General features: G+C 45.2%; 1 protein-coding gene across 1 annotated transcript in view; it reads right to left on the bottom strand.

Annotated features, from left to right (window-relative positions):
* The window catches only part of LOC120978937 (dimethylaniline monooxygenase [N-oxide-forming] 2-like), a 72,290-nt gene that overhangs the window by 35,654 nt on the left and 12,337 nt on the right, over positions 1-24,299 (bottom strand). Inside the window, exons 3-5 of the mRNA XM_040407394.1 lie at positions 17,775-17,963; positions 2,418-2,580; positions 1,077-1,219 (exon numbers count right to left, since the gene is read on the bottom strand). Of these exons, the coding sequence (XP_040263328.1) occupies positions 1,077-1,219; positions 2,418-2,580; positions 17,775-17,963 (495 nt within the window). The remainder of the gene's footprint in view (positions 1-1,076; positions 1,220-2,417; positions 2,581-17,774; positions 17,964-24,299) is intronic.

Consider the following 24,299-nt stretch of genomic DNA (forward strand, 5'->3'; position numbering starts at 1 on the left):
GGCTCAATACTAATTTTAATCCCAGTAGCCTGTATGCACCCCTCAAAATAATCACAGACACATACATTTTATGTGATTGAATGATCCAAGCATTTTCTGCATGTCAAGGCCAGATTAGGAAACTTAGACTTTTTAGGGAATTGTAGCACTGCATAGTGGTCATTAAAATTGTTGACTACAGCACATAATATGCCTTCTTGGCACTACCCATATAACTTCTGTATTTCAAGATAAGTAAAGGTCGTTTTAATTTTTGTTAATATCACTATTACTACTATAATGTGGGTGATAATGGACAATTATTATGTTTATATTCTCATTTATTTTTTATTAAAGAGTAACTGTTTCAATTTTCATAAATTAATAGTACAGAAACTAAGAAACTTTGTAATATATCATATTACAGAGAAATGCCTGTTTCTTCATTTATCAGACTACTCTTCTGGTCCCCCAGTTCCTGCACTGATTAGTGCACTGATTAGTTCACTGCTCAGATCCGTGCTCGCTAAAGACTTTACTAAAAGTCTAAGGAAAGAGGAGTGGAGAGTAGAAGTAGGAGCTAATGGAGGGAGACAGAAGCACAGACACACAGGCACTGTTGCTGGGTAGTAAGCGATTTAATGTCTCACTTCACTGCTCGATTTATATATAAACTGCTCGGTTGTGCTGCTAGAAGGGTGTGATACAGAGAGACAGGGGAGCAGGATCTCCTGTGTGTGCAGTGCATGGGAGACATCACTGCAGCTAACCTCTTATTATTCAGCCAAAGCAAGGAATGGATCACAAATGGACGACACATATAAAGGAAAAATTGAGGTTTCTCCTCTTGAATTCATTCCTGGCTTTGGTCTTTAACCACATAAAAAAATGATTTTGGAAACTTCAGAAATGGGGCATGCAGAGGGAAAACTGGTGAACAATGCAGGATACAACTCATATTTCAGACAGATATAGTATTATATTATTATAGTCCTGCTGGATTGAATGCACAGGTAATTACACATTTAACAGACTGCAAATTGTTATTTTATTTAAAAAAATACAAAAAATTCAATATATTATTTAACTTTCCTTACCTGGGAAGCAGTACGACTGAGCTCAACAGCAATATCAGCTGCCGAATTCCCCATTCCAACAATAACAACTCGTTTTCCTTTGTAGTCATCAGAATTCTTATATTCACGGCTGTGGAAGTATTTTCCTTTAAACAGTTTAATGCCTATAAAACAATTATTATAAGACCAGCAAGTAAGATAAGATTACAATAGCAATAGACAGCATATTACAGGTGGTGCTGTTTGACTACTAGGAGTGTAAGGCTGCTTTCACACTTGTGGTAGCCTTTTCCGGCAGGCTGTTCCTGCCTGATCTGTGCTGGCAGAAGTCTGCTCCGGCCCCATTCACTATAATGGGGAAGGGCCGGATGTCCAGCCACAGCACGGCAAACATGCTGAGAGGCGGGCGGACAAAAACCACAGCGTGCTGTCGTAAAGGGAAACCTTCTCCCTGGCTGTGACGCTCTTCGCTGTGATTGGATCGCGGCACAGCCAGGGAGAATGAGACGCCCATTGAGAAACCCTGGCGTCTCCTCCTCCCTGTACCGATGCTCAGTATTAACATACTGAGCGGGAAAAATACAGGGGGGCAAAGCGGGGTGTAGGAGCAATATAAAAAAAAAAACAGGCAGGGTGGCAGCATCACCCCGCAAGTAAAGGTATTTATCTTAAATTAAAAAAAAACATGAAAGGTCCTCTTTAAGGAAGTGGACTTTATTCCAAATTTCTGGAAAAATTTGACTTGCTGCAAGGCCGAGTTTCCTCTTGCTTCATGGTGATGAATCGATTTTCCCTGAAATGGCTTTAAAAATAAAAATAAAAATCATACTTACCTCATCCATTTGAGCATTAAGAGGTCATCTTGTGTGTGGTGACGTATGACTATGCCGACCCCGTGAGATTTTGTGCTGGATCTTCAGGTAAGATGTCTGCGGTGGCCTCTTCACGCTCAAATGGATGAGGTAGGTACAATGTAATAATTTTTATTTTTTTTATGAGCAACCACTAAAATGCTTTAATATTGATCTAAGATGCCACAATCAGCAATGAAAGTGGCATCTGAGGGGTTTAAAGATGGGGGCAGTGCAATTACTGTAACTTGTCATTGTACCCGCTACTTGCAAAAAAAAAATGTGCTTCATGATGAAGTAATTCGACGAAGCAGCCAAATCAAATTTCGCTCATCTCTACTCATCATACTACAGTATGTGCCTCACTTCAGGGAGAATAGTTCAAAGTTCCTAACCTACATGATAGTGCCGACCACAAAACCTGTATTTATTATATTCAGTGATATATATACAGTATATAAAGAAATGAATAATGAATATGCAATATATTGTATTAATCAAATTATCTTACCTGGATAAGATTCCAGTGGATAGTACGGATCGGTGTGGTGACCAGAACAAACCATGACCGCATCAAAAATTGTTGATTCCTGCTTCCCATTCTTTTCTGTGGTGACATACCACTGCCCACTGTTTTCAAAATCTTTGCACTTCTTCACACTGATGACTACAGTCTTAAGGAGAACAAAAGAGATAACATTGGCTGTTGGTGGCACTCCCAACGAGGGGGCGCGGCCAATCAGGAAAGGGGCATGGCATTCAGAGGTCAATGCGTGCCAAAAATGTGCCAAATTTTTGCACACACTTCTGCCATAAAATAAGGAGACTAATAAGTGGTATAAACTTATTGAGGCTTGACAGTCTAAAGGTGTGCCAGATTTATCATCCAGCATCAGCCATTGTGATAAATCTGCTACAATTTAAAGGATCCCTGAGCTTTCACAAAACTTTTGCTATGTCATTGCGACATCAAGGGTTTTGACCAGTGTGGGTCTGAGTACTAAGATCCCTATTGATCTCTAGAATGAGGAAAGAGAAGCGCTCATGTAGCACATTCCTCTCTGCACGAAAGAGAACGAGACAGACTCATTAGAAAGAGAATGGGCCTGTCTTGCTTCCGTATCCTGAATGGTTGAGAAAAAGAGCACCTCTCTGTCCTCATTCAACACTCAGACCCCCCACTGATCGCTATGACATATCGAAAGTTTTGTGAAAACTCAGTGACCCTTTAAGACCATCTAGTTCAAGTTTACACTGTCTTATTCTTAGACACTAGTCCAGGAGTCGGCAACCTGCAGCATACAGACCACTTTCTGCTGGCACGCTAGCTGTCGCCAAATGACGGTAAGACTCCATTTGTTAGATGCCTTGCTGCCGTGCTAAATCTTTAAATGCAAAAACCTTCAGAGGCATCATGCACGACGTATCTGCTAGACCTGCCCTACATTCTTCCTGCCCCAGATGCCAAAGAGGAGCAATAGCAGAGAGTGGGACTCTGCAATGCTACTGCCTACCTGTGTACCTTGCTGCTGCTGCAACTGCACCTCTCCTCCTCAGGACTGCCACAAATTAAGAAAGGTATGTGAATGGACTGGGGATGGGAGGAAGGAGGAACAAGCACTGTGACCAGTTTGAGGGTAGGTGGAGGAAGGATGGTGAGCTTGGGGAGATGGGGGAATGAGCTCTGTGACCAGATTGGGCCTGGGGGTCGGAGGGTGATCTTGGGCAGATGGGGGAATGAGCACTGTGACTAGATTGGGGGATTGGGAAATGAGCACTGTGACCAGATTGGGAATGGAGTAATGATGGTGAGCTTGGGGAAATGGGGGAACGAGCACTGTGACCAGTTTGGGGGTGGAGGGAGGATGGTGAACTTGGGGAGATGGGGGAACGAGCACTGTGACCAGGTTGGGGAAGGAGTGGTGAGCCTGTGTGATTGCTAACGGGGATGGGGAATAAGCTCTCTGAATACTTTGAAGGGGGGAGGTTAGGTGGGGAAAGTGATTAGAAATGTGATTAATCTGTGTGTGTGGGGGGGGAGATCTAGGTGTTATTGGTGCAGCTCTGATTGTTGTGGCAGTGACCAGTGTGTGTTGGACAGTGGTGCAGGAGGGCAGCCCTCAGTCAGTTAAAATGAGTGAGTGCTGCTTTCCCCCAACGTCAGTGTATGGTTGGTGGTAGTGGGGCCATATACTGTTCCCCCATATATCGGTGCCTTAGCATACACTGTATTTGCTGGAATGCAGTTTTTCTAAAATGTCGGAAACCTCATTAAGCTGTGAAAGCCAGGCAGTATTGTTGAGAATCTTTGGACATAGTTATAAATACCTGGTTTAAGTCATATGTTTGACTTTCCTGTATGGCAAGGCACACTAAGCATTTCAATTCAAATTTTATTTTTATTTTTTATTGGCCCTCCATACAAAGAAGGTTGCTGACTGCTGCACTAGACAGTATTAGTAAATCTGCTATTATGTTTAAGAACTTGCATGACCTGCTCATATGGCTAAGAATATGGGGGGTTGAGGGGAATTTATCAAGCCCTGCACTGCAGAGTTCAGGATTCAAAGAGCTAGAAAAGGGGATTTTGCCACTTTCTGGGGTTACTTGTGCAAACATTTTCAACTTTTCATGCTTTTACACCACTTACTCCAATTTTGAAAAGTGAGCATGATTGGCTACGTTAATGAGATGTACAATGAGCAAAGTATCTCAGAAATGGGTGGGCGCAAGAAGCAATTAAAGGGGTTTTCTTAGATTTTTATACTAATGGCCCATCCTCTGGATAGGTCATCAGTATCTGATGAGTGGGGGTCTGACACCAACCAGGACCGCCACCGGTGCCTTCTCAAAACAGCTGATCAGCAAGGGTCCATGGTATAGGACCATCACCGATCAGATCCTGATGACCTATCCTGAGGTCATCAGTATAAAAATCTTGGAAAACACCTTTAAAGAGGACCTTTCATCGGTCCAAACATTGCAAGATAATTATCAGGCTACATAGAGCGGCGCCCAGGGATCTCACTGCACTTACTATTATCCCTGGGCGCCGCTCTGTTTGCCCGCTGTGTCCTCCGGTATCTGCACTGAATTGGTTCGACTAGGCGGAGTCTGCCCTGTTTCACCCTGGGCGTTCCTTCTCCTAGGCTGTAGCGCTGTCCAATCGCAATGCAGAGCTCACAGCCCAGGGTGAAACAGGGCAGACTCCGCCTAGTCGAACCAATTCAGTGAAGATACTGGAGGACACAGCGGACAAACGGAGCTGCGCCCAGGGATAATAGTAAGCGCAGTAAGATCCCTGGGCGCCGCTCTATGTAGCCTGATAATTATCTTACAATGTTTGGACCGATGAAAGGTCCTCTTTAACCCTAACCATGGGCAGCAAAGTCCAAAGCTGTAATCGTGCATTATCTTTGCTGATTCAGTCCAAGCACTCTCCCTTAAAGGTTTTCAACCTTCTGTAAATTTCTGTTCTACTCTCTCTTAGATTCTTAGTGTGAGATTGAGAAATGGTCACCATATATATACGCTTGGGTGAAGCATAGTAAGTGCACCACTATCATCAAGTCAGACGGTGGAGCCACCTCACTCTAGTCTTCTAATTGTCTGAACACTGTTCATGTGCATATTGATTTATTAGGACTGTCATTCTGCTCTTTAACCACTAGAGGCCACTGTTTCCCCACACAGCTAACATACTGCAAATACTTGAATATGCATGAGAGGTGGGGTTAACAAGCTGAAGAAGAAACAGGAAGGAGCTCGGCAGACCTCTTGTGGAAAGACACAGAGAGGCTGGAGAGGTTGTACCGCAGGCGAAACCGTATCTTGCACCCCACACAATTGTTCCTAGGGTAATAATAGGTACGGCGAGGCAGTGTTAATTGCGCCCGTCAGCAGGTAAATTATCGCAAGCGTTTTTCCGGCTACCATTGGAGGGCGCCGTGCTGTGCAACGCAGGGGTCTCGGCCTCCGGCTGAGTGTATGTAACTTTATTTTCTGTTCACTGCATTTGGGGTTGTGTTTGATATCCCATTATAGTAAAAAGTCTGTTTTACAAAAGCTGGCGTCAGTGTCGCTTTCATTGTCCGTGACTTCGCTGTACCCTGGGGAGCCCATCCAGGTACACGGCTTACATTAGTACAGCTGCTTTTTCTGAAAATGTTAAACTCATAGGCTTCAGCCAAGTTCACGAGCTGTGCACAGACCCAAAGGCTTAGCTAGACTCCCCAGAACAACAGCACGGCACAACCGCGGGAAGGCAGGATCAGTACACACCCAGCAACTGTAACCAAGGGCTGCCAATTAACTATTTCCTCCCATGTATAGCCTTTTGGAGCACATAGTGCAGGGATGGCCAACCTGAGGCTCTCCAGCTGTTGCAAAACTACATCTCCCAGCATGCTCAGACTGCCTACAGGTATTAGCCTACAGCAGGGCATGGTGGGAGTTGTAGTTTTACAACAGCTGGAGAGCCGCAGGTTGGCCATGCCTGACATAGTGCATAAAATATATAGCTAGAGCAATGAACCATTTGATAATTTTAACAGTAAACCATAGTATCAGTAGTATTAACCTTTTAGCAGTCAACCATGGCATTAACTCTTTAGCAATGAACCACTGACGCAGTGTAGGAAGAGACCACATTTGAAAAAGTTGTACAAATATCACACAAATGTTGAAACTTCACTCCAACAGGAAGGGTGGCATAAAAAGTTAGGACCAGTTCAAACCACTGATTTTGAAATACACGCTTTAAAAAATCAGCGGGTATACGTGTCATTTTTCAGCGTGAAAGAAAGCGTTCATGTCAAATCAGTGCAGAATACACGTCTCTTTTTTCAGAGTAAAAAAAGTGTTCACTTCAATACAAAGCTGAATTTTCAGCTTGAGGTTTTTGAAGCAGATATGCACCAAAAACATGAGGAAAACGCACTAAAAAGCATTCACTTTCATGGAGCAGTTTTTTCAGCTTCCTATTCACTTGAATAGGAGATTTAGCGTGGATTCTGCCACAAGATAGGGCATGCTGCTGCTTTTTTTTTTTACACGCTTCTATTTTACACATGTGAAAAAGAAGCAAGTTCTGCTTCCTATTGAAATGAATAGGAGGCTTTTTTGAGGCGTTTTTTGAGCTGATTGAGGCAGATTTTTTGGCAGAAACGCTCCAAAATCAGGGCCAAAAAAACTCAAGTTTTAGACATGTTTAAAGCTGCACCAAACAACTTGCGACATTTAATACATTTAGTCAGGGGCAGACACAGAGAGCAGAGGGCCCCTGTGCAAAGAATGTGTCTCGCCGCCCCCCCCCCCCCACCCCTCCAAATACACATACAGATATAAACATAGGCCATAGGCAAAGATTAATACATAGTGATGTGTGGCAGCAGAAGGCACACCAAATTGTCAGCTTGCCCCAATCCTGCAGGGAGAGGAAGAGGTGATCAAGGGTAGAGATGATATGATATGAGTGGTATTTGATCCGAATATCAGGAAAATTTCAATTCGCTCCAAATTTCCTCATGATTCGTGGTAATGAATCAAATTTTTTCCTAAAATGGCTGCTGCACGTGTGAGGACATGGAACAAGGAACTCTGGGAAAGCGGGATTACCCATAATTCCATGCATGCAGCCAATAAGCAGCCAGCCAGCCCTGTGATGTCACAGCCCTATAAATAGCCTCAGCCATCTTCGATTCTGTCATTTTCCAGTGTACTTAGTGCAGGGAGAGACCTCAGCAGGCGCTAGGGACAGTGCTAGAAAAAACTTAATTGTGCTAAAAAACTATTTACAAGTGCAGGGAAAGATTATTCAAGGTGTAGGGAAAGGATAGGGAGGAATCATTCCGCAGCATTTACATTGAACAGGGTTCAGTAGGGGTAATAGGAGTAGGTTACAGCCTGGATAATAGGAACAATCCTATTACACCTTGCAGTACTGACTGGGGATCCAAATTGCCATTATACAGCTCTGTAATTCTAGCAAACCGTTCTTGTTATAGGGGTGCAAGTGCTGTTTGATACAGGCATTAATAGCGGTTATTACAAGGAAATATTTCTACGTCTTATTTGCCCTTATGCAGTTCAGTTATATGTTCTAAAGCATTTTTGGGTTTGTATTAGTAAGAAAAAAGGGCTTATTAGCCGTTGTGTGGTGAAGTGCTAAAATTACAGCCCTTTTTGTCATGTATAGTGGCAAAAGTAAAATATGTTTGCCGTTCAGCGGTGCAGTTATATGTTATAAATAGAGTTGAGCGAACCCGAACTGTAAAGTTCGGTTTCGTACCGAACTTTTGCTTTTTTTGGACCCGAACATTTACGTAAAAGTTCGGGTTCGTGTTCGGTGTTCGGCGATTTTTATGGCGCTTTTTGAAAAGCTGCAAAGCAGCCAATCAACAAGCGTTTAACTGTGTGCCCTTAGAAGCCATCACAGCCATGCCTACTATTGGCATGGCTGTGATTGGCCAACTGCAGCATGTGACCCAGCCTCTATATAAGGCTGAGTCACGTAGCGCTGCACGTCACTCTGCTATTCTTAGTGTAGGGAGAGGATGCTGCTGCTGTCAGGGATAAATACTAAGAAGAACTGCCTTATAACTCAGCGATCTCAATCCAATGTGTTTTGTCGGTGCAGTGCAACGTTTTTTTAAGCCTGCACTGAGCCAACTTCTGTTGAAAACGCTTTTTTTTTTAACTTCAGTTTGTCACTATGAATACCTAATCGGCAGCCATTTTATGCAGACATGCTGGTGCAGCAATATCTATCTGCATGTCTGCTAGTCCAGAAATACAGCTTTTTTGCTGACTGCTTAAATATTTTTTTTTTCATATACTGGTCATCTTTGATTACACGTGCATAGGTGACAGCCACATTTAGGCCACAAATACGGCCATTCGTTTACTGCGGTTGAAATAAACTGTGTGTTCATATACTGCTCATTTTGGATTTAACGTACATAGAATACAGTCACATTTTGGCCACAAATACGGCCATTCGTTTACTGCAGTTGAAATAAACCATGTGTTCATATACTGCTCATTTTGAATTTAACGTACATAGAATACAGTCACATTTAGGCCACAAATACGGCCATTTATTTACTGCGGTTGAAATAAACCGTGTGTTCATATACTGCTAATTTTGGATTTAACGTACATAGAATACAGTCACATTTTGGCCACAAATACGGCCATTCGTTTACTGCGGTTTAAATAAACCGTGTGTTCATATACTGCTCATTTTGAATTTAACGCACATAGAATACAGTCACATTTAGGCCACAAATACGGCCTTTCGTTTACTGCAGGTGAAATAAACCGTGTGTTCATATACTGCTCATCTTTGATTACACGTGCATAGGTGACAGTCACATTTAGGCCACAAATACGGCCATTCGTTTACTGTGGTTGAAATAAACCGTGTGTTCATATACTGGTCATTTTGAATTTAACATACATAGAATACAGCCACATTTGGGCCACAAATATGGTCATTCGTTTACTGCGGTTTAAATAAACAGTGTGTTCATATAATGATCATTTTGGATTTAACGTACATCGAATACAGTCACATTTAGGCCACAAATACCGCTGTCATATAGAGTTAAAAAAAAAAATTTAGTGCAATACCCTACATCAGGGTTTATATTGGCGGTTAATTATTTTTAACATACTTAACCAATTTTTACTTTGCTTTGTGAACGCTAACTATGAGGCAAACATCTAATAAGGGACGCAGTCATGGTCGCAGTGGTGGTGTTAGTGGACCCTCTGGTGCAGGGAGAGGACGTGGCCATTCTGCCACAGCTACACGTCTTACTGAACCTAATACCTCAGGTCCCAGTAGCCGCCAGAATCTACAGCGATATTTGGTCAGGCCTAATGCCGTTCTAAGGATGGTAAGGCCTGAGCAAGTACAGGCGCTAGTCAATTGGGTGGCCGACAGTGGATCCAGCACGTTCACATTATCTCCCACCCAGTCTTCTGCAGAAAGCGCACAGGTGGCGCCTGGAACTTATGCCCATCAGTCTGTCACATCACCCCCTTGCATATCGGGGAACCTGTCTGAGCCTCAAGTCATGCAGCAGTCTCTTATGCTGTTTGAAGACTCTGCTGGCAGGGTTTCCCAAGGGCATCCACCTAGCCCTTCCCCAGGGGTGGAAGACATAGAATGCACTGACGCACAACCACTTATGTTTTCTGATGAGGACATGGGAATACCACCTCAGCACGTCTCTGATGATGACGAAACACAGGTGCCAACTGCGTCATCTTTCTGCAGTGTGCAGACCAAAAAGGAGGTCAGGGAGAAAGACTGGGTGGAAGACGAAGCAGGGGACGATGAGGTCCTAGACCCCACATGGAATGAAGGTTGTGCCACTGGCTTTCAGAGTTCGGAGGAAGAGGCAGTGGTGAGACCAAGCCAACAGCGTAGCAAAAGCGGGAGCAGGGTGCAAAAGCAGAGCAGCAGTCGCCGAAACAGTTCGACTGCTACTGGCCACTGCCACCAGGGACCGAGCACACCAAAGGCAGCATCAAGGAGTTCCCTGGCATGGCACTTCTTCACACAATGTGCTGACGACAAGACCCGAGTGGTTTGCATGCTGTGCCATCAGAGCCTGAAGCGAGGCATTAACGTTCTGAACCTTAGCACAACCTGCATGACCAGGCATCTACATGCGACACACGGGCTGCAGTGGAGTAAGCACCTTCAAAACCAAGAAAGGGCTCAGGCCCCTTCTGCTCCCTCGTCTGCTGCTGCCTCGGCCTCTTCCTCCGCCTCTGGAGGAACGTTGGCACCTGCCGCCCAGCAAACAGAGGATGTGCCACCAACAACACCACCTCCGTCACCAAGCATCTCCACCATGTCACACGGAAGCGTTCAGCTCTCCATCTCACAAACCTTTGAGAGAAAGCGTAAATTCCCACCTAGCCACCCTCGATCCCTGGCCCTGAATGCCAGCATTTCTAAACTACTGGCCTTTGAAATGCTGTCATTCAGGCTGGTGGAGACGGACAGCTTCAAACAGCTCATGTCGCTTGCTGTCCCACAGTACGTCGTTCCCAGCCGCCACTACTTCTTCAGGAGAGCCGTGCCCTCCCTGCACAACCAAGTATCGGATAAAATCAAGGTTGCACCGCGCAACGCCATCTGTGGCAAGGTCCACCTAACCAGAGATACGTGGACCAGTAAGCACGGCCAGGGACGCTATATCTCCCTAACTGCACACTGGGTAAATGTAATGGCGGCTGGGCCCCAGGCGGAGAGCTGTTTGGCACACGTCCTTCCGCCGCCAAGGATCGCAGGGCATCATTCTTTGCCTCCTGTTGCCTCCTCTTCCTACTCGGCTTCCTCCTCCTCTTCTACCACCTCATCATCCGGTCAGCGACAGACCTTCACCACCAACTTCAGCACAGCCAGGGGTAAATGTCAGCAGGCCGTTCTGAAACTGATGTATTTGGGGGACAGGCCCCACACTGCGCAGGAGTTGGGGCGGGGTATAGAACAACAGACCGACGAGTGGTTGCTGCCAGTGAGCCTCAAGCCCGGCCTGGTGGTGTGCGATAATGGGCGAAATCTCGTTGCAGCTCTGGGACTAGCCGGTTTGACGCACATCCCTTGCCTGGTGCATGTGCTGAATTTGGTGGTGCACAAATTCATTCACAACTACCCCGACATGTCAGAGCAGCTGCGTAAAGTGCGGGCCGTCTGTGCGCGCTTCCGGCGTTCTCATCCTGCCACCGCTCAGCTGTCTGCTCTACAGTGTAACTTCGGCCTTCCCGCTCACCGCCTCATATGCGACGTGCCCACCAGGTGGAACTCCACCTTGTACATGCTGGAGAGACTATGCGAGCAGCAGCAGGCCATAGTGGAGATTCAGCTGCAGCACGCACGGGTGAGTCGCACTGCGGAACAGCACCACTTCACCACCAATGAATGGGCCTCCATGCGAGACCTGTGTGCCCTGTTGCGCTGTTTCGAGTACTCCACCAACATGGCCAGTGGCGAGGACGCCGTTATCAGCGTTACAATACCACTTCTATGTCTCCTTGAGAAAACACTTAGGGCGATGATGGAAGAGGAGGTGACCCAGGAGGAAGAGGGGTCATCTCTAACACTTTCAGGCCAGTCTTTTAGAAGTGGCTCAGAAAGAGGATTTTTGCAACAGCAGAGGCCAGGTACAAATTTGGCCAGCCAGGGCCCACTACTGAAGGACAAGGAGGAGAAGGATGAGGGGGAGGAGGAGGAGGATGGGGATGAAGCAGGTTCACAGCGGGGTGACTTCCAACGCAGCTCGGGCCCATCACTGGTGCATGGCTGGGGGGTATACGGAGGATGCAGACGATACGCCTCCCACAGAGGACAGCTTGTCCTTACCACTGGGCAGCTGGCACACATGAGCGATTACATGCTGCAGTGCCTGCGCAACGACAGCAGAGTTACCCACATTTTAACGTGTGCTGACTACTGGGTGGCCACCCTGCTGGATCACCGTTACAAAGACAATGTGCCGTCCTTAATTCCCTCACTAGAGCGTGATCAGAAGATGCGCGACTACAGGCGCACGCTGGTAGACGCGCTCCTGAGAGCATTCCCGACTGATGCTGGGGGACAAGTGGAAGCACAAGGCGAAGGCAGGGGAGAAGAAAGGCAGGGTTAGCATGGCCGACATGTGGAAAAGCTTTGTCACCTCGCCGCAACAACTGGCCCCAACTGCGTGTTAGCAGGAGGCAGCATTTCAACAACATGGTGGAACAGTACCTGTGCACACGCCTACACGTACTGACTGATGGTTCTGCCCCATTCAACTTCTGGGTCTCCAAATTGTTCACATGGCCAGAGCTTGCCCTGTATGCCTTGGAGGTGCTGGCCTGCCCTGCAGCCAGTGTACTCTCTGAACGTGTATTTAGCACGGCAGGAGGCGTCATAACAGACAGACGCAGCCGCCTGTCCACAGCCAACGTGGACAAGCTCACGTTCATTAAAATGAACCAGGCTTGGATCCCACAAGACTTGTCTGTACCTTGTGCAGAATAGACATTTATACCACCATCAAACATACATTCTTGTACTCAAGTCAAGTGCAATGATTCTTTGTTTTATTTATTTTTTATTTGTCCCAATATTTTGGGGGCTACCTACCCCGATAAAAAATAAAAAATAAACATTGTTGGCTGCCTCCTTCTCCTCTATTGCTGCCTCCACCTACAACACCACATTCACTGCCTCCTCAACCTCCGACTCCATATCCACCTCCTTCTCTGAGTTGCAGGTTAATAATTTGTAATTTTTAGTTATTTTATTTTAAGTTTTTTCCCTATCCACATTTGTTTGCAGAGCAGTTGCCATGCTCTTAAGCACATTTTACTGCCTTTTACATCCCTCTAGCCTTTTCAATGACTATTTTAGAGCCATTTTAATGCAAAAAAGTGCCAATTTTAGTGCCCTAAATTGAAAAAATTCTTATTTTCAATTGTCGGGTGACATTTTACAATTTTTGGCGTATACAAACCCCTGCTGTGCCTGGGTGACAGGGGCCTAAATCTCTCTCCCTCTGTTCTATTGCTGGGTGACATGAACCCCCTTTTGCCGTGAATGAACCTCTGCTGTGCCTGGGTGACATGGGCCTCGTTCTCTCAAAATCCTCTGTTCTATTGCTGGGTGACATGAACCCCCTTTTGCCGTGAATAAACCCCTGCTCTGCATTGCTGACAGGGAACAAAATTTTGTGAAAACATCTGTTACTGATCGGAAGATGCGCGACTACAAGCGCACGCTGCTGATGGCATTCCCACCTGACAGCGGGGGCACAGTGGAAGCACAAGGCGAAGGCAGAGGAGGAAGAAGAGGTCGCCAACGCAGCTGGGGCACCGCCAGCACCTGGGAAGGCAGGGTTAGCATGGCCAAAATGTGGAAAAGCTTTGTCAGCCTTGGAGGTGCTGACCTGCCCTGCAGCCAGTGTATAGTGGGAACGTGTGTTTAGCACGGCAGAGAGCATTATCACAGGCTGCAGCCAATATGGACAAGCTTACGTTTATTAAAATGAACCAAGCATGGATCCCACAGGACTTGTCCGTACCTTGTGCAGAATAGACATTTATACCAGCCTCAACCATCCATTCTTGTACTCAAGTGCACTTATTCTTTGTTTTATTTTGTTATATGTCCCAATATTTTGGGGGATACCCCAATTTAAAAATAAAAAACAACACAAATCAGTGTTGGCTACCTATTCCTCCTTCACCGCCGCTTCCACCTACACCGCCACGTTAACCTACACCACCACATCCACCGCCTCCTCAACCTCCTACTCATGAATCCAGATTTTTATTTTTATTTTTTCTGTATTTTGTTATTTTAAGTCATTTCCCTATCCACATTTGTTTGCAGAACAATTGCCATGCTCTTAAGCACATTTTGATGCCTTTTGCAGCCCTCTAGCCCTTTCCAGGACTATTTTAGAGCCATTTTAGTGGCCAAAAGTTCGGGTCCCCATTGACTTCAATGGGGTTCGGGTTTGGGGTCAAGTTCGGGTCCCAATCCCGAACTTTTTTTTCAAGTTCGGCCGAACCCGAACATCCAGGCGTCTGCTCAACTCTAGTTCTAAAGCCTTTTCTGGTGTGTATTAGTGGCAAAAGAAAAATATATTTGCCATTCAGCGGTGCAGTTATATTTCAAAACACTTTTTTGTGTGTATTAGGGCTAATTTAGTCGGCCATATGCTGTTCGCAAAAATGGGGATCCGTTTTTTTGCGGACAGTTCAGCATGTCCGCAAAAAAACTGATTGTATTACGTTTCTTTTACTGACCCATAGACTTCAATGTGGCCATGTCCTGATTTTCACTGACCAGTATAAAAACATGTTTCATTTGTTTTGCTGAGCCATGGAATGGAAGAAAAGGACCCATGGAAGTGAAAGGGACAGCATCTAATGCGCAAAAATACAGGTCCGCATTTTTGCGGACAGCATGCGGCCTTCTGAATAAGCCCTTAGTGGGGAAAAAGGGCTTATTAGCCGTTGTGTGGTAAAGTGAGAAAAATTTTGGGGTGTTTTCATTTACTTTTTATTTATTTATTTGACCTAACAGTATGTCAGACAGAGAAGTGCCAGGCCCTACACAGGGGAGTGGCAGAGGCCTAAATGTTTCTGGTGCAGGCACAGGTCGCAGCAGAGTAAGGGGTCGTGGCAGCAGGGGTCACTTAGAGAGGCCTGAGCTCCCAGTGTCAGCTAGCGGTCGTGTCTTGACCAGCAACCCAGTAGTGTGGCATCAGAGTGGGTGTTTAGTGCTGTGGGCCATAGAGGCTACTGGGGGCTGCTATGAGGAATGGGGCTCTTATCTGAGGTCTGAATGGGGGTCATTCATATTGGGGTCTGAGATGAGGTGTGATCTGAGGTCTTATTGGGGTCTTATTAATATTGGGGATCTTATTGGGGCTGTTAGCTGAGGTCTGATTAACATTGGGGGTCTGATTGGTGGTCTGACCTGAGGTATAATGAAAAATTATTTTTTTCCGGAGCAGCTTGGAGAAAAAAGGCCTCACAGTCCTCCATACTCCTTCTGCCTGGCCAAGCCAGCCAGCACCCCCGAGGCCAAGCCAGCCAGCACCCCCGAGGCCAAGCCAGCCAGCACCCCCGAGGCCAAGCCAGCCAGCACCCCCGAGGCCAAGCCTGTCAGCACCCCCGAGGCCAAGCCTGTCAGCACCCCCGAGGCCAAGCCTGTCAGCACCCCCGAGGCCAAGTCTGTCAGCACCCCCGAGGCCAAGCCTGTAAGCACCCCCGAGGCCAAGCCAGCCAGCACCCCTGAGGCCAAGCCAGCCAGCACCCCTGAGGCCAAGCCAGCCAGCACCCCTGAGGCCAAGCCTGTCAGCACCCCTGAGGCTAAGCCAGCCAGCACCCCTGAGTCTTCAGAACTGTAAGTAAATTATGTAAAAGAGGAGCTAATAATATGAAAGAGACTAATTTTATCTGAACAGACATATAGCGCAAATTCCAGTTTTTGTTTACGTTTTATGTTGCACTGAAATTTTCTGAGAAATATATATATATTATTTTTTTTATTTTTTTTTTGGGGGGGGGGGGAGTCGGGGTGGCAGTGGATCTTGGGGGAGTTCCCACACTTTTTTTCCCAGGACTTGACCCCTGGATGAGCGCTGATTTAAAGTTCAGTTACTGTAGGATACGGATTACTGAGGGGATGATCTGTGGGGTTGCCCAGACGGCTAGGCCCTTCACAGTAGTTATTAACCCCTTTCAGCAGTCCTCCATTCACTGAAGAGGGGACTGCTGAAAGGGGTTAATAACTACTGTGAAGGTGATGGGGGTGTGGCTTCATGGGATTGGGGCGTGGCTTCACAGGGGCGTGATACAGTGGGCCTGTGCCCGTTTTCAGACGCTAGCAACGCCCTGGATACAGCATTACTAGACATGGCGGGGCTACTGGCATCGCTAGACGGGAGGCGGAGCTAGGACACTGTGAAATAGCTGAGCACAGGCTTGGCTGAGCTCATTTCAAACTCTTCATGATGCCGCCCACCACACAGCAGGATTCGGCAGAAAGGAGGGCGCGGCAATCGCAGCTCAGGATGTGCTGCCCAGGCTCTGCTTGTCAATGCTGTGGATGGAGCAGCTCGTCTTGAGGCTCAAGTAAGACAGTGACAGAAACAGGCTGTCAGATAAGCCCCTTCTACATGCTGGATGGAGTGCTTAAGCGGGGAGCCAGTGGCTCTCTGGTTCTCCAGTACAGTCAGCTGTCTCTGCATTCTGTGGATGCAGAGACAGCTGAGCTGGAGGGCCCCCTCCGACTTTGGGCCCCTGTGCAGCTGAACTGGTTTCACAGGCGGTATGTCCTTCCCTGCCTTTAGTGCAAATAATGGCAATGCAGATTCAAGCAATATTAACTTCAAATATTCCCCCATACTTCATGATAACTTTCCCCCATAAAGCCTCAGTGCAGGTAAAGGAGAGTTCACATTTCCATTTCATTTTTCATTATCTGTTCTTCTGATCCGTCAGAAAAAACGAAAAGAATCCTTTAAAAAAACCAGAAAAAAAACATCCTGTGCAACAGTTGTGCACAGCAGGGGCAGATCGGCCATATACTGTACCTTACAAGGAAATTTCCCAATGTGCCGATGCCCAAGGGCCACCTGAGCGCTCCTCATGGCTGCTGGCCAGGTACATAACTATCTGATGCTCTCAGCTTTCATTAATACTAGGAGCATCAGGTACTTATGCACCTGGCCAGCAACTACAGGTGCCCTCCTGAATTCAACTGTATCAATGTCCTCAGTATGGTGATAGGTCAGTATTTTATGCTGCACTGTGGTATTTTGCTCTGCTGGGGCGTTTTTTTGTGCTGAACTACTGTATTGCTGGCCATGCCTACTTCTGTTGTCACTGCCTACTTGTGACTTGTGTTGGCCCTGACTACTTGTGTTGCCCCGCCTTTTTTTTCCAAGACCACTTTAAGCTCCCAGTCTGCTCCTGTAAAAAATAATCTTTTTTTCTGTCTAAAAAAAATGGATCTCAGACGGAAATGGCTCAAACAGATGCAGCAGAATCATTTTTTAAATAAATAAAATTGCTAGAGAGCTTCTCAGTACAGACAATGGTGCTACGTGGCTAGAATATTCCAAAAGTCCGATCCATGGGGATCCAGCAACTCCTCAATTAAGCATGACTTTAGGTAGCACAGTATAATTTACTGCTACTTCGGATTTCTTTTTTTTCCAACAGTGACTTATCGCTTAATTGCAAAAAAAAAAAATACAACTAAAATTGCAACAAACACAGCACATTGTGAATATGACCTTAAAAGGATAATTCCGCTACATGGAGGGGGTAAAATGAGCAATTTTATTACCTTGAATTGGATATATTTCACTAGATTAAAGTGTTCTGCATATTTTCTTTGGTACTCCAACATCTTAGAATTGTGAATAAAGTTTGGGTAGTTTTCTGGGAACGGGAAGTCACTGTAGCACATAAGTTCTTTGCTCGTATTGCTGACGACAGATTGATAAATGCTGCCTCTGCCATGCTCTATATTGTCCTAGCAAAGAAGAAGATAAAAAAAAATAGTCAAGCACTAACGTATCTGATGAATGATCATGTCGTTAAAGGAATTTATAGGAAAACACCTAAAAAAAAAAAACACTCAAAAACTAAGAGAAAAATAGTTTTTCTAGTAGAATTTGCCATCTTCCACATCTTCTGCATATGTTTCTGTGCCTGGATTCATGGCTTCAGATCTTTCTTGGATTCAAAGAGTTTACATGCTGTACTGCCAAGGTGCTTTTACAATGAAAAATTAGTCTAAAGAAAAAGATCACTGCAGCATGAACTCTTTCTTCAAATAAAAAGTGTCAAAAAAATTGGCATCGCATTAATAGGCTTGTCTCACCTCAGCAAATAGCATTTATTATGTAGAGAAAATACAAGCCACTTACTATTGTATTGTGATTGTACATATTGCCTCCTTTGCTGGCTGGATTCATTTTTCCTCTATACATTGTTCGTTTCTATGGTTAGGACCACCCTGCAATACATCAGTGGTGGACGTGCTTGCACACTATAGGAAAAAGCACCAGCCTATGTGTGCTCCCATGGCCCCGGCCACCAGAGAGGCCAGTGCTTATTCCTAAAGTGTGCAAGAACGACCACCACTGATGGACTGCAAGGTGCTCATAATCATGGAAACTGGCAATGTTTAATGTGATGGAAAAATGAATCCAGTCATCGAAGAAAGCAATATGGATCATAACAATACATTAGTAAGTGCCTTGTATTAACTTTCTCTACATAATAAATGCTATTTGCTGTAGTGAGACAGCCCTTTAAGCATAACATCACTGTGCAAAAGTATTCCAAAGCAATGTAATCTTTCGGCTTGAAAAGAAAGTAAGCTTTAAAGGGGTTGTCCTGGATTAGAAAAACATGACTGCATTATTCCAGAAACAGCACAACGCCTGTCCATAGTTTGCGTCTGGTACTGTTGCTTAGCTCCAATGAAGTGAATCAGGCTGTGGATAGGTGTGGTGTTTTTTTTTTTTGAAGAAAACTACCACGTTTTTTCTAGTTCTGGACAAAGCTTTCATCATATGTCAAGTTTAAAATATGTTGCCTCACAGAAGCACCAAATGGAGACACCTTGAGAGCCTGCTGGTCTGTAATACTGTTATGTATGGTCTCCTTGTGCTACCATTCAGGCTACGCGCATGCAGCATTGCCATAAACATGACTCGTTCATGAAGACATCTGTCTTAGATTATAAAATGAAGCTGTGCATAATCAATTCAGTACAGTTATGCAAAGCACAAGTTTTTTTACTGTAGCTATATATACCGTACAGACCAAAAGTTTGGACACACCTTCTCATTCTAAGAGTTTTCTTTATTTTCATGACTATGAAAATTGTAGATTCACACTGAAGGCATCAAAACTATGAATTAACACATGTGGAATTATATACATAACAAACAAGTGTGAAACAACTGAAAATATGTCATATTCTAGGTTCTTCAAAGTAGCCACCTTTTGCTTTGATTACTGCTCTGCACACTCTTGGCATTCTCTTGATGAGCTTCAAGAGGTAGTCCCCTGAAATGGTTTTCACTTCACAGGTGTGCTCTGTCAGGTTTAATAAGTGGGATTTCTTGCCTTATAAATGGGGTTGGGACCATCAGTTGTGTTGAGGAGAAGTCAGGTGGATGCACAGCTGATAGTCCTACTGAATAGACTGTTAGAATTTGTATTAATGCAAGAAAAAAGCCTTCCCTCTATGTGCATACAGAGATTGCTGCCAATCACTGATAGGGTCACCTCCTTCACTTCAATTCCCAGAAAGAGCAGAAATTTAAATGTTTAAATTACAGGTTTTACTGAATCTTTTCCCAAAAATTCTATATCAATCTGTTGTATCTTCTGCTCTATAACATGCTGCCTGCAAATCATGGTTACAGGTTCCCTTTCATATTGACAAGAATAAATAAATAAACATATTAGGTGAGTGGTGAACCTATAGGGTTCGCATTGGTCGCAATAGCGATTGGGCCCCTAAGCCCCTTGCAAGAAGTGAACCACCAATTGCTGTATTTTCGCTTTATAAGATGCAAATATTAATGAGCGCTTCCATTATAGAAGTGTTTACTAGTATGCAGGAGGAGCGAGGAGAGAACCGTTGTGAACGCTGTACTCACGCCTCTGTCCTGGTCTTCTCCAGACTGTGCTGGAGTGTCCTGTACAGCGTCAGGACTAACAGCATATACAAGGACTGGAGCACAGGCCCAGAGAAGACCAGTGAGTGGGGACTGCAGGAGAGGACGCTGGACATGGAGAGCAGCAGTGGAGCAGGAGAGATATGTTTATTTATTTATTTTGGGTCTAATTTGGAGGTCTGACTGTGATCTGAGGTCTGATATGGGGGTCTGACTCTGATCTGAGGTCTGATATGGGGGTCTGAAAATCTGATAAGGGGGTCAGGGGATCTGATAAGGGGCTCTGAGACTATGATATGGGGGTCTGAGAATATGATATGGGGGTCTGATCCGGGATCTAATATGGTGGTCTGATCTGATATGGGGGTCTGATCTGAGATCTGATATGGGGGTCTGGTCTGAGATCTGATATGGAGGTCTGATCTTACTCCTGAGCCCTGGTGTATGTCCAGGTAAAACATTAGGGCTACATGTAGGGTGCTTTTAAAACCAGTAAGCACAGCATAATAAGAAGCACTGAGCACTTAAGCACTGAAATTGCATATCTGTGTAAAAATTGCACTATTTCCACTAGCATGCAACATCTGCTGTGAATTCATTTTTGCAAAACACCTGTGGGGTCCAAATGCTCACTACACACCTTGATAGGGGTGGGATTTCTAAAATGGGGTCACCACTTACGGGTTTCCTTATTTTTTATTTTTTTTTACTTGGGAGTCTCTGCTATTTTTGACTAGTGCTGTATAAATCACCAAACTAGGCCTCAAATTTGTATGGTGCTCTTTCTCTTCTGAACCATGCACTGTGCCCAAAAAACAGTTTATGAATAAATAGGGAGTATTATCATACTCTGGAAAATAATAAAAATAACTAAAAATATATGGGGTGCTTTGGGGTTACTTTTTTGGTGTTTCTACTGTAAGGATACTTTAGGGTGTCTTCAAAGACAAAATGGCACCTGATATCAGCAAAATGTGCCCTCTAAAAGCCAAATCCTGCTCCTAGCCCTGCTGTGTGCCCATACAGTGAACACATATGGGGTATTTCTGTAAACTACTGAATCATGGTAAGGCTACTTTCACACTTGCGGTAGCCTGCCGGATCCGTGCTACAGCAAGTCCACCATGCTGGCGGAAGTCCGCTCCGGCCCCATTCACTATAACATGCTGAGAGGTGGCCAGAATAAAACTACAGCACACTGCGGTTTTTGTCCGGCCGTCTCTCGGCATGTTTGCCGTGCTGCGACCGGACCTCCTGCCTGCCCCCATAATAGTGAATCGGGCCAGAGCAGACTACGGCTAGCATGGTGGACTTGCAGTAACATGGATCTGGCAGGCTGTTCCCCCAGCTGTTCCAGCCTGCCGGAAAAGGCTACCGCAAGTGTGAAAGTAGCCTTATAAATATTGAGGTTTGTTTTGCTGATAATTTGCTGTACTAGGCCTTAAAAAAGTTGGTTTTGAAAATTTTCTTGAAAATTTTTAAAATTGTTTTTAAAATTCCAATTCTTCTAAGGTCCTAAAAAAATAACTTGATGTTTACAAAATAATGGCAACATAAAGTAGACATATGAGGAATTTTAATTAACCCCTTCCTTACGTCAGTGGTTGGTTATTTAAAAATAGTGTCCACTTGCAAGCAGAGCGGGCACCATGGCTGCTGGGTGTCTGCTAGCGAGGGTCATGTACGAGGCTGCAGCTCACTAGTTCCTACCTCCATAGGAACATAGGGGGTCATTTATGAAACTGGTGTAAAGTAGAACTGGCTTAGTTGCCTATAGCAACTAGAGATGAGCGAATCGAAGTTGACAAAGTGGAATTCGATCCGAATTTCAGGTTTTATTTGATTCGCACCGAATACGAATTTCCTCACGATTCGTGGTAACAAATCTAATTTTTTCCTAAAATGGCTGCTGCACGTGTGAGGACATGGAGCAAGGAACCCTGGGAAGGCGGGATCACCCATAATTCCATGCATGCAGCCAATCAGCAGCCAGCCATCCCTGTGATGTCACAGCCCTATAAATAGCCTCAGTCATCTTGGATTCTGCCATTTTCCAGTGTACTTAGTGCAGGGAGAGACGTCAGCAGGCGCTAGGGACAGTGCTAGAAAAAACGTCATTGTGTTAAAAACACTATTTACAAGTGCAGGGAAAGATTATTCAAGGTGTAAGGAAAGGATAGGGAGGAATCATTCCACAGCATTTATGTTGAACAGGATTCAATAGGGGAGGTTACAGCCTGGGTAATAGGAACAATCCTATTACACCTTGCTGCACTGACTGGGGATCCAAATTGCCATTATACAGCTCTGTAATTCCAGCAAACCGTTCTTATTAGGGTGCAAGAGCTGTTTGATACAGGCATTAACAGGGTTTATTACAAATAAATATTTATACGTCTTATTTGCCCTTGTGCGGTGCAGTTCTATGTTCTAAAGCCGTGTATTATTGGAAAAAGAAAATATATATTTGCCGTTCAGCGGTGCAGTTATATGTTCTAATTACAGCCCTTTTTGGTGTGTATTAGTGGCAAAAACAAATTGCCGTTCAGCGGTAAAGTTACATTGTACTACAGCCATTTACAGGGTGTATTAATAGGATATATATGTACGTCCTATTAGCAGTTCTGTGGTGAATTGTGATTGCTGTATTTATTTTTTTGTGGTGTATTAATAGGAAAAAGAATACGGGAAAATTGATGGGTGATTGTAGACTTCTTTTTGCTGTATGGACCGAATTATATCGATTAGCCATTCAGTGGTAAAATTTGTTTGTGATACAGCCTTTTTTGGGAAAATTGATGGGCGATGGTAGACTTCCTTTTGCTGTTTGGACCGAATTATGTTGATTAGCCATTCAGGGATGAAATTTGTTTGTGATACAGCCTTTTTATGGGAAAATTGATGGGTGATTGTAGACTTCCTTTTGCTGTATGGACTGAATTACTTTGATTAGCCATTCAGAGTTGAAATTTTTTTGTGAAACTGCCTTTTTGGGGAAAATTGGTGGGTGATTGTAGACTTCCTTTTGCTATATGGACAGAATTACGTTGATAAGCTATTCAGTGGTGAATTTTTTTTGCGAAACAGCCTTTTTTGTGAAAATTGGTCGGTAGCTGTAACTACGGTCAAGGACAATATATGTCCTTTACAGCCCACTGGGTAAATGTGGTTCCTGGCCAGCCACACCAGAAACTTGGCCAGGTGACGCCGCATCCGCCTCTGTGTTCTCACGCCGTTGATCCTGCGACAATGTCCGCCTCTGCCTCCTCATCCTCCACCATGTCCTCAGCCTACACTTCAGGGACAATTCACAGTGCCCCTCCAGCATACCACATGTGCAGGGCACAGAAGTGTCACGCTATTCTGCACCTCGTTTGCCTGGGCAAAGAGAGTCACACAGGGAAGGAACTGCTCCGTGTCCTTCATCATGAAATCGAATGCTGGCTTTCTCTGCGACAACTGAAAATCAGAACCATGGTGACTGACAACGGGAAGAACATGGTGTCGGGGCTGCGTCAAGGAGGGCTGAACCATGCGCCCTGCATGGTAAACGTGTTCAATCTGGTTGTCAAGCGGTTCCTGAAGTCTTCCACCCATCTGCAAGACATCCTAAAAATGGCCTGGAAACTTTGCATGCACTTCAGCCACTTGTACACCGCAAAGCACACCCTCCTTGGGCTGCAGCGGCAGAACGGCATCCCCCAACATAGACTAATATGCAACGTTTCCACCCATTGAAATTCCACCCTCCATATGTTGGACCGACTATACGAACAGAGAAAGGCCACAAACGATTTGTTGATGATCCAAGTGGACAGGAATACTCCCCTGTGTAACTTCGATGTCAGCCAGTGGCAGCTCATGTGTGAGACCTGCCATTTGCTTAGGCCCTTTGAGGAGGCCACATTATTTGTCAGTCGCCAGGACTACGGAATGAATGATGTCATTCCACTGCTTCATGTCCTGGAACAGATGCTGGTAAATCTGGCTGGTCAGGGGACTGGAGATGTGGCGCCTACATCTCATGGCCACATGAGCCCTGTGGGGGCTGAACTGGAGGAGAAGGAGGACATTGGAGCACAAGCAATGTGTAGCGAAATTGGTGTTTTTTCTACACAGGTGAAAAAAGAGGAGGAGCAGGAGCAGCCAGAGGAGCTACAGGGCGGTGAAGA

This window comes from Bufo bufo, chromosome 9 (genome assembly GCF_905171765.1).
Source record: "Bufo bufo chromosome 9, aBufBuf1.1, whole genome shotgun sequence".
NCBI lineage: Eukaryota > Metazoa > Chordata > Amphibia > Anura > Bufonidae > Bufo > Bufo bufo.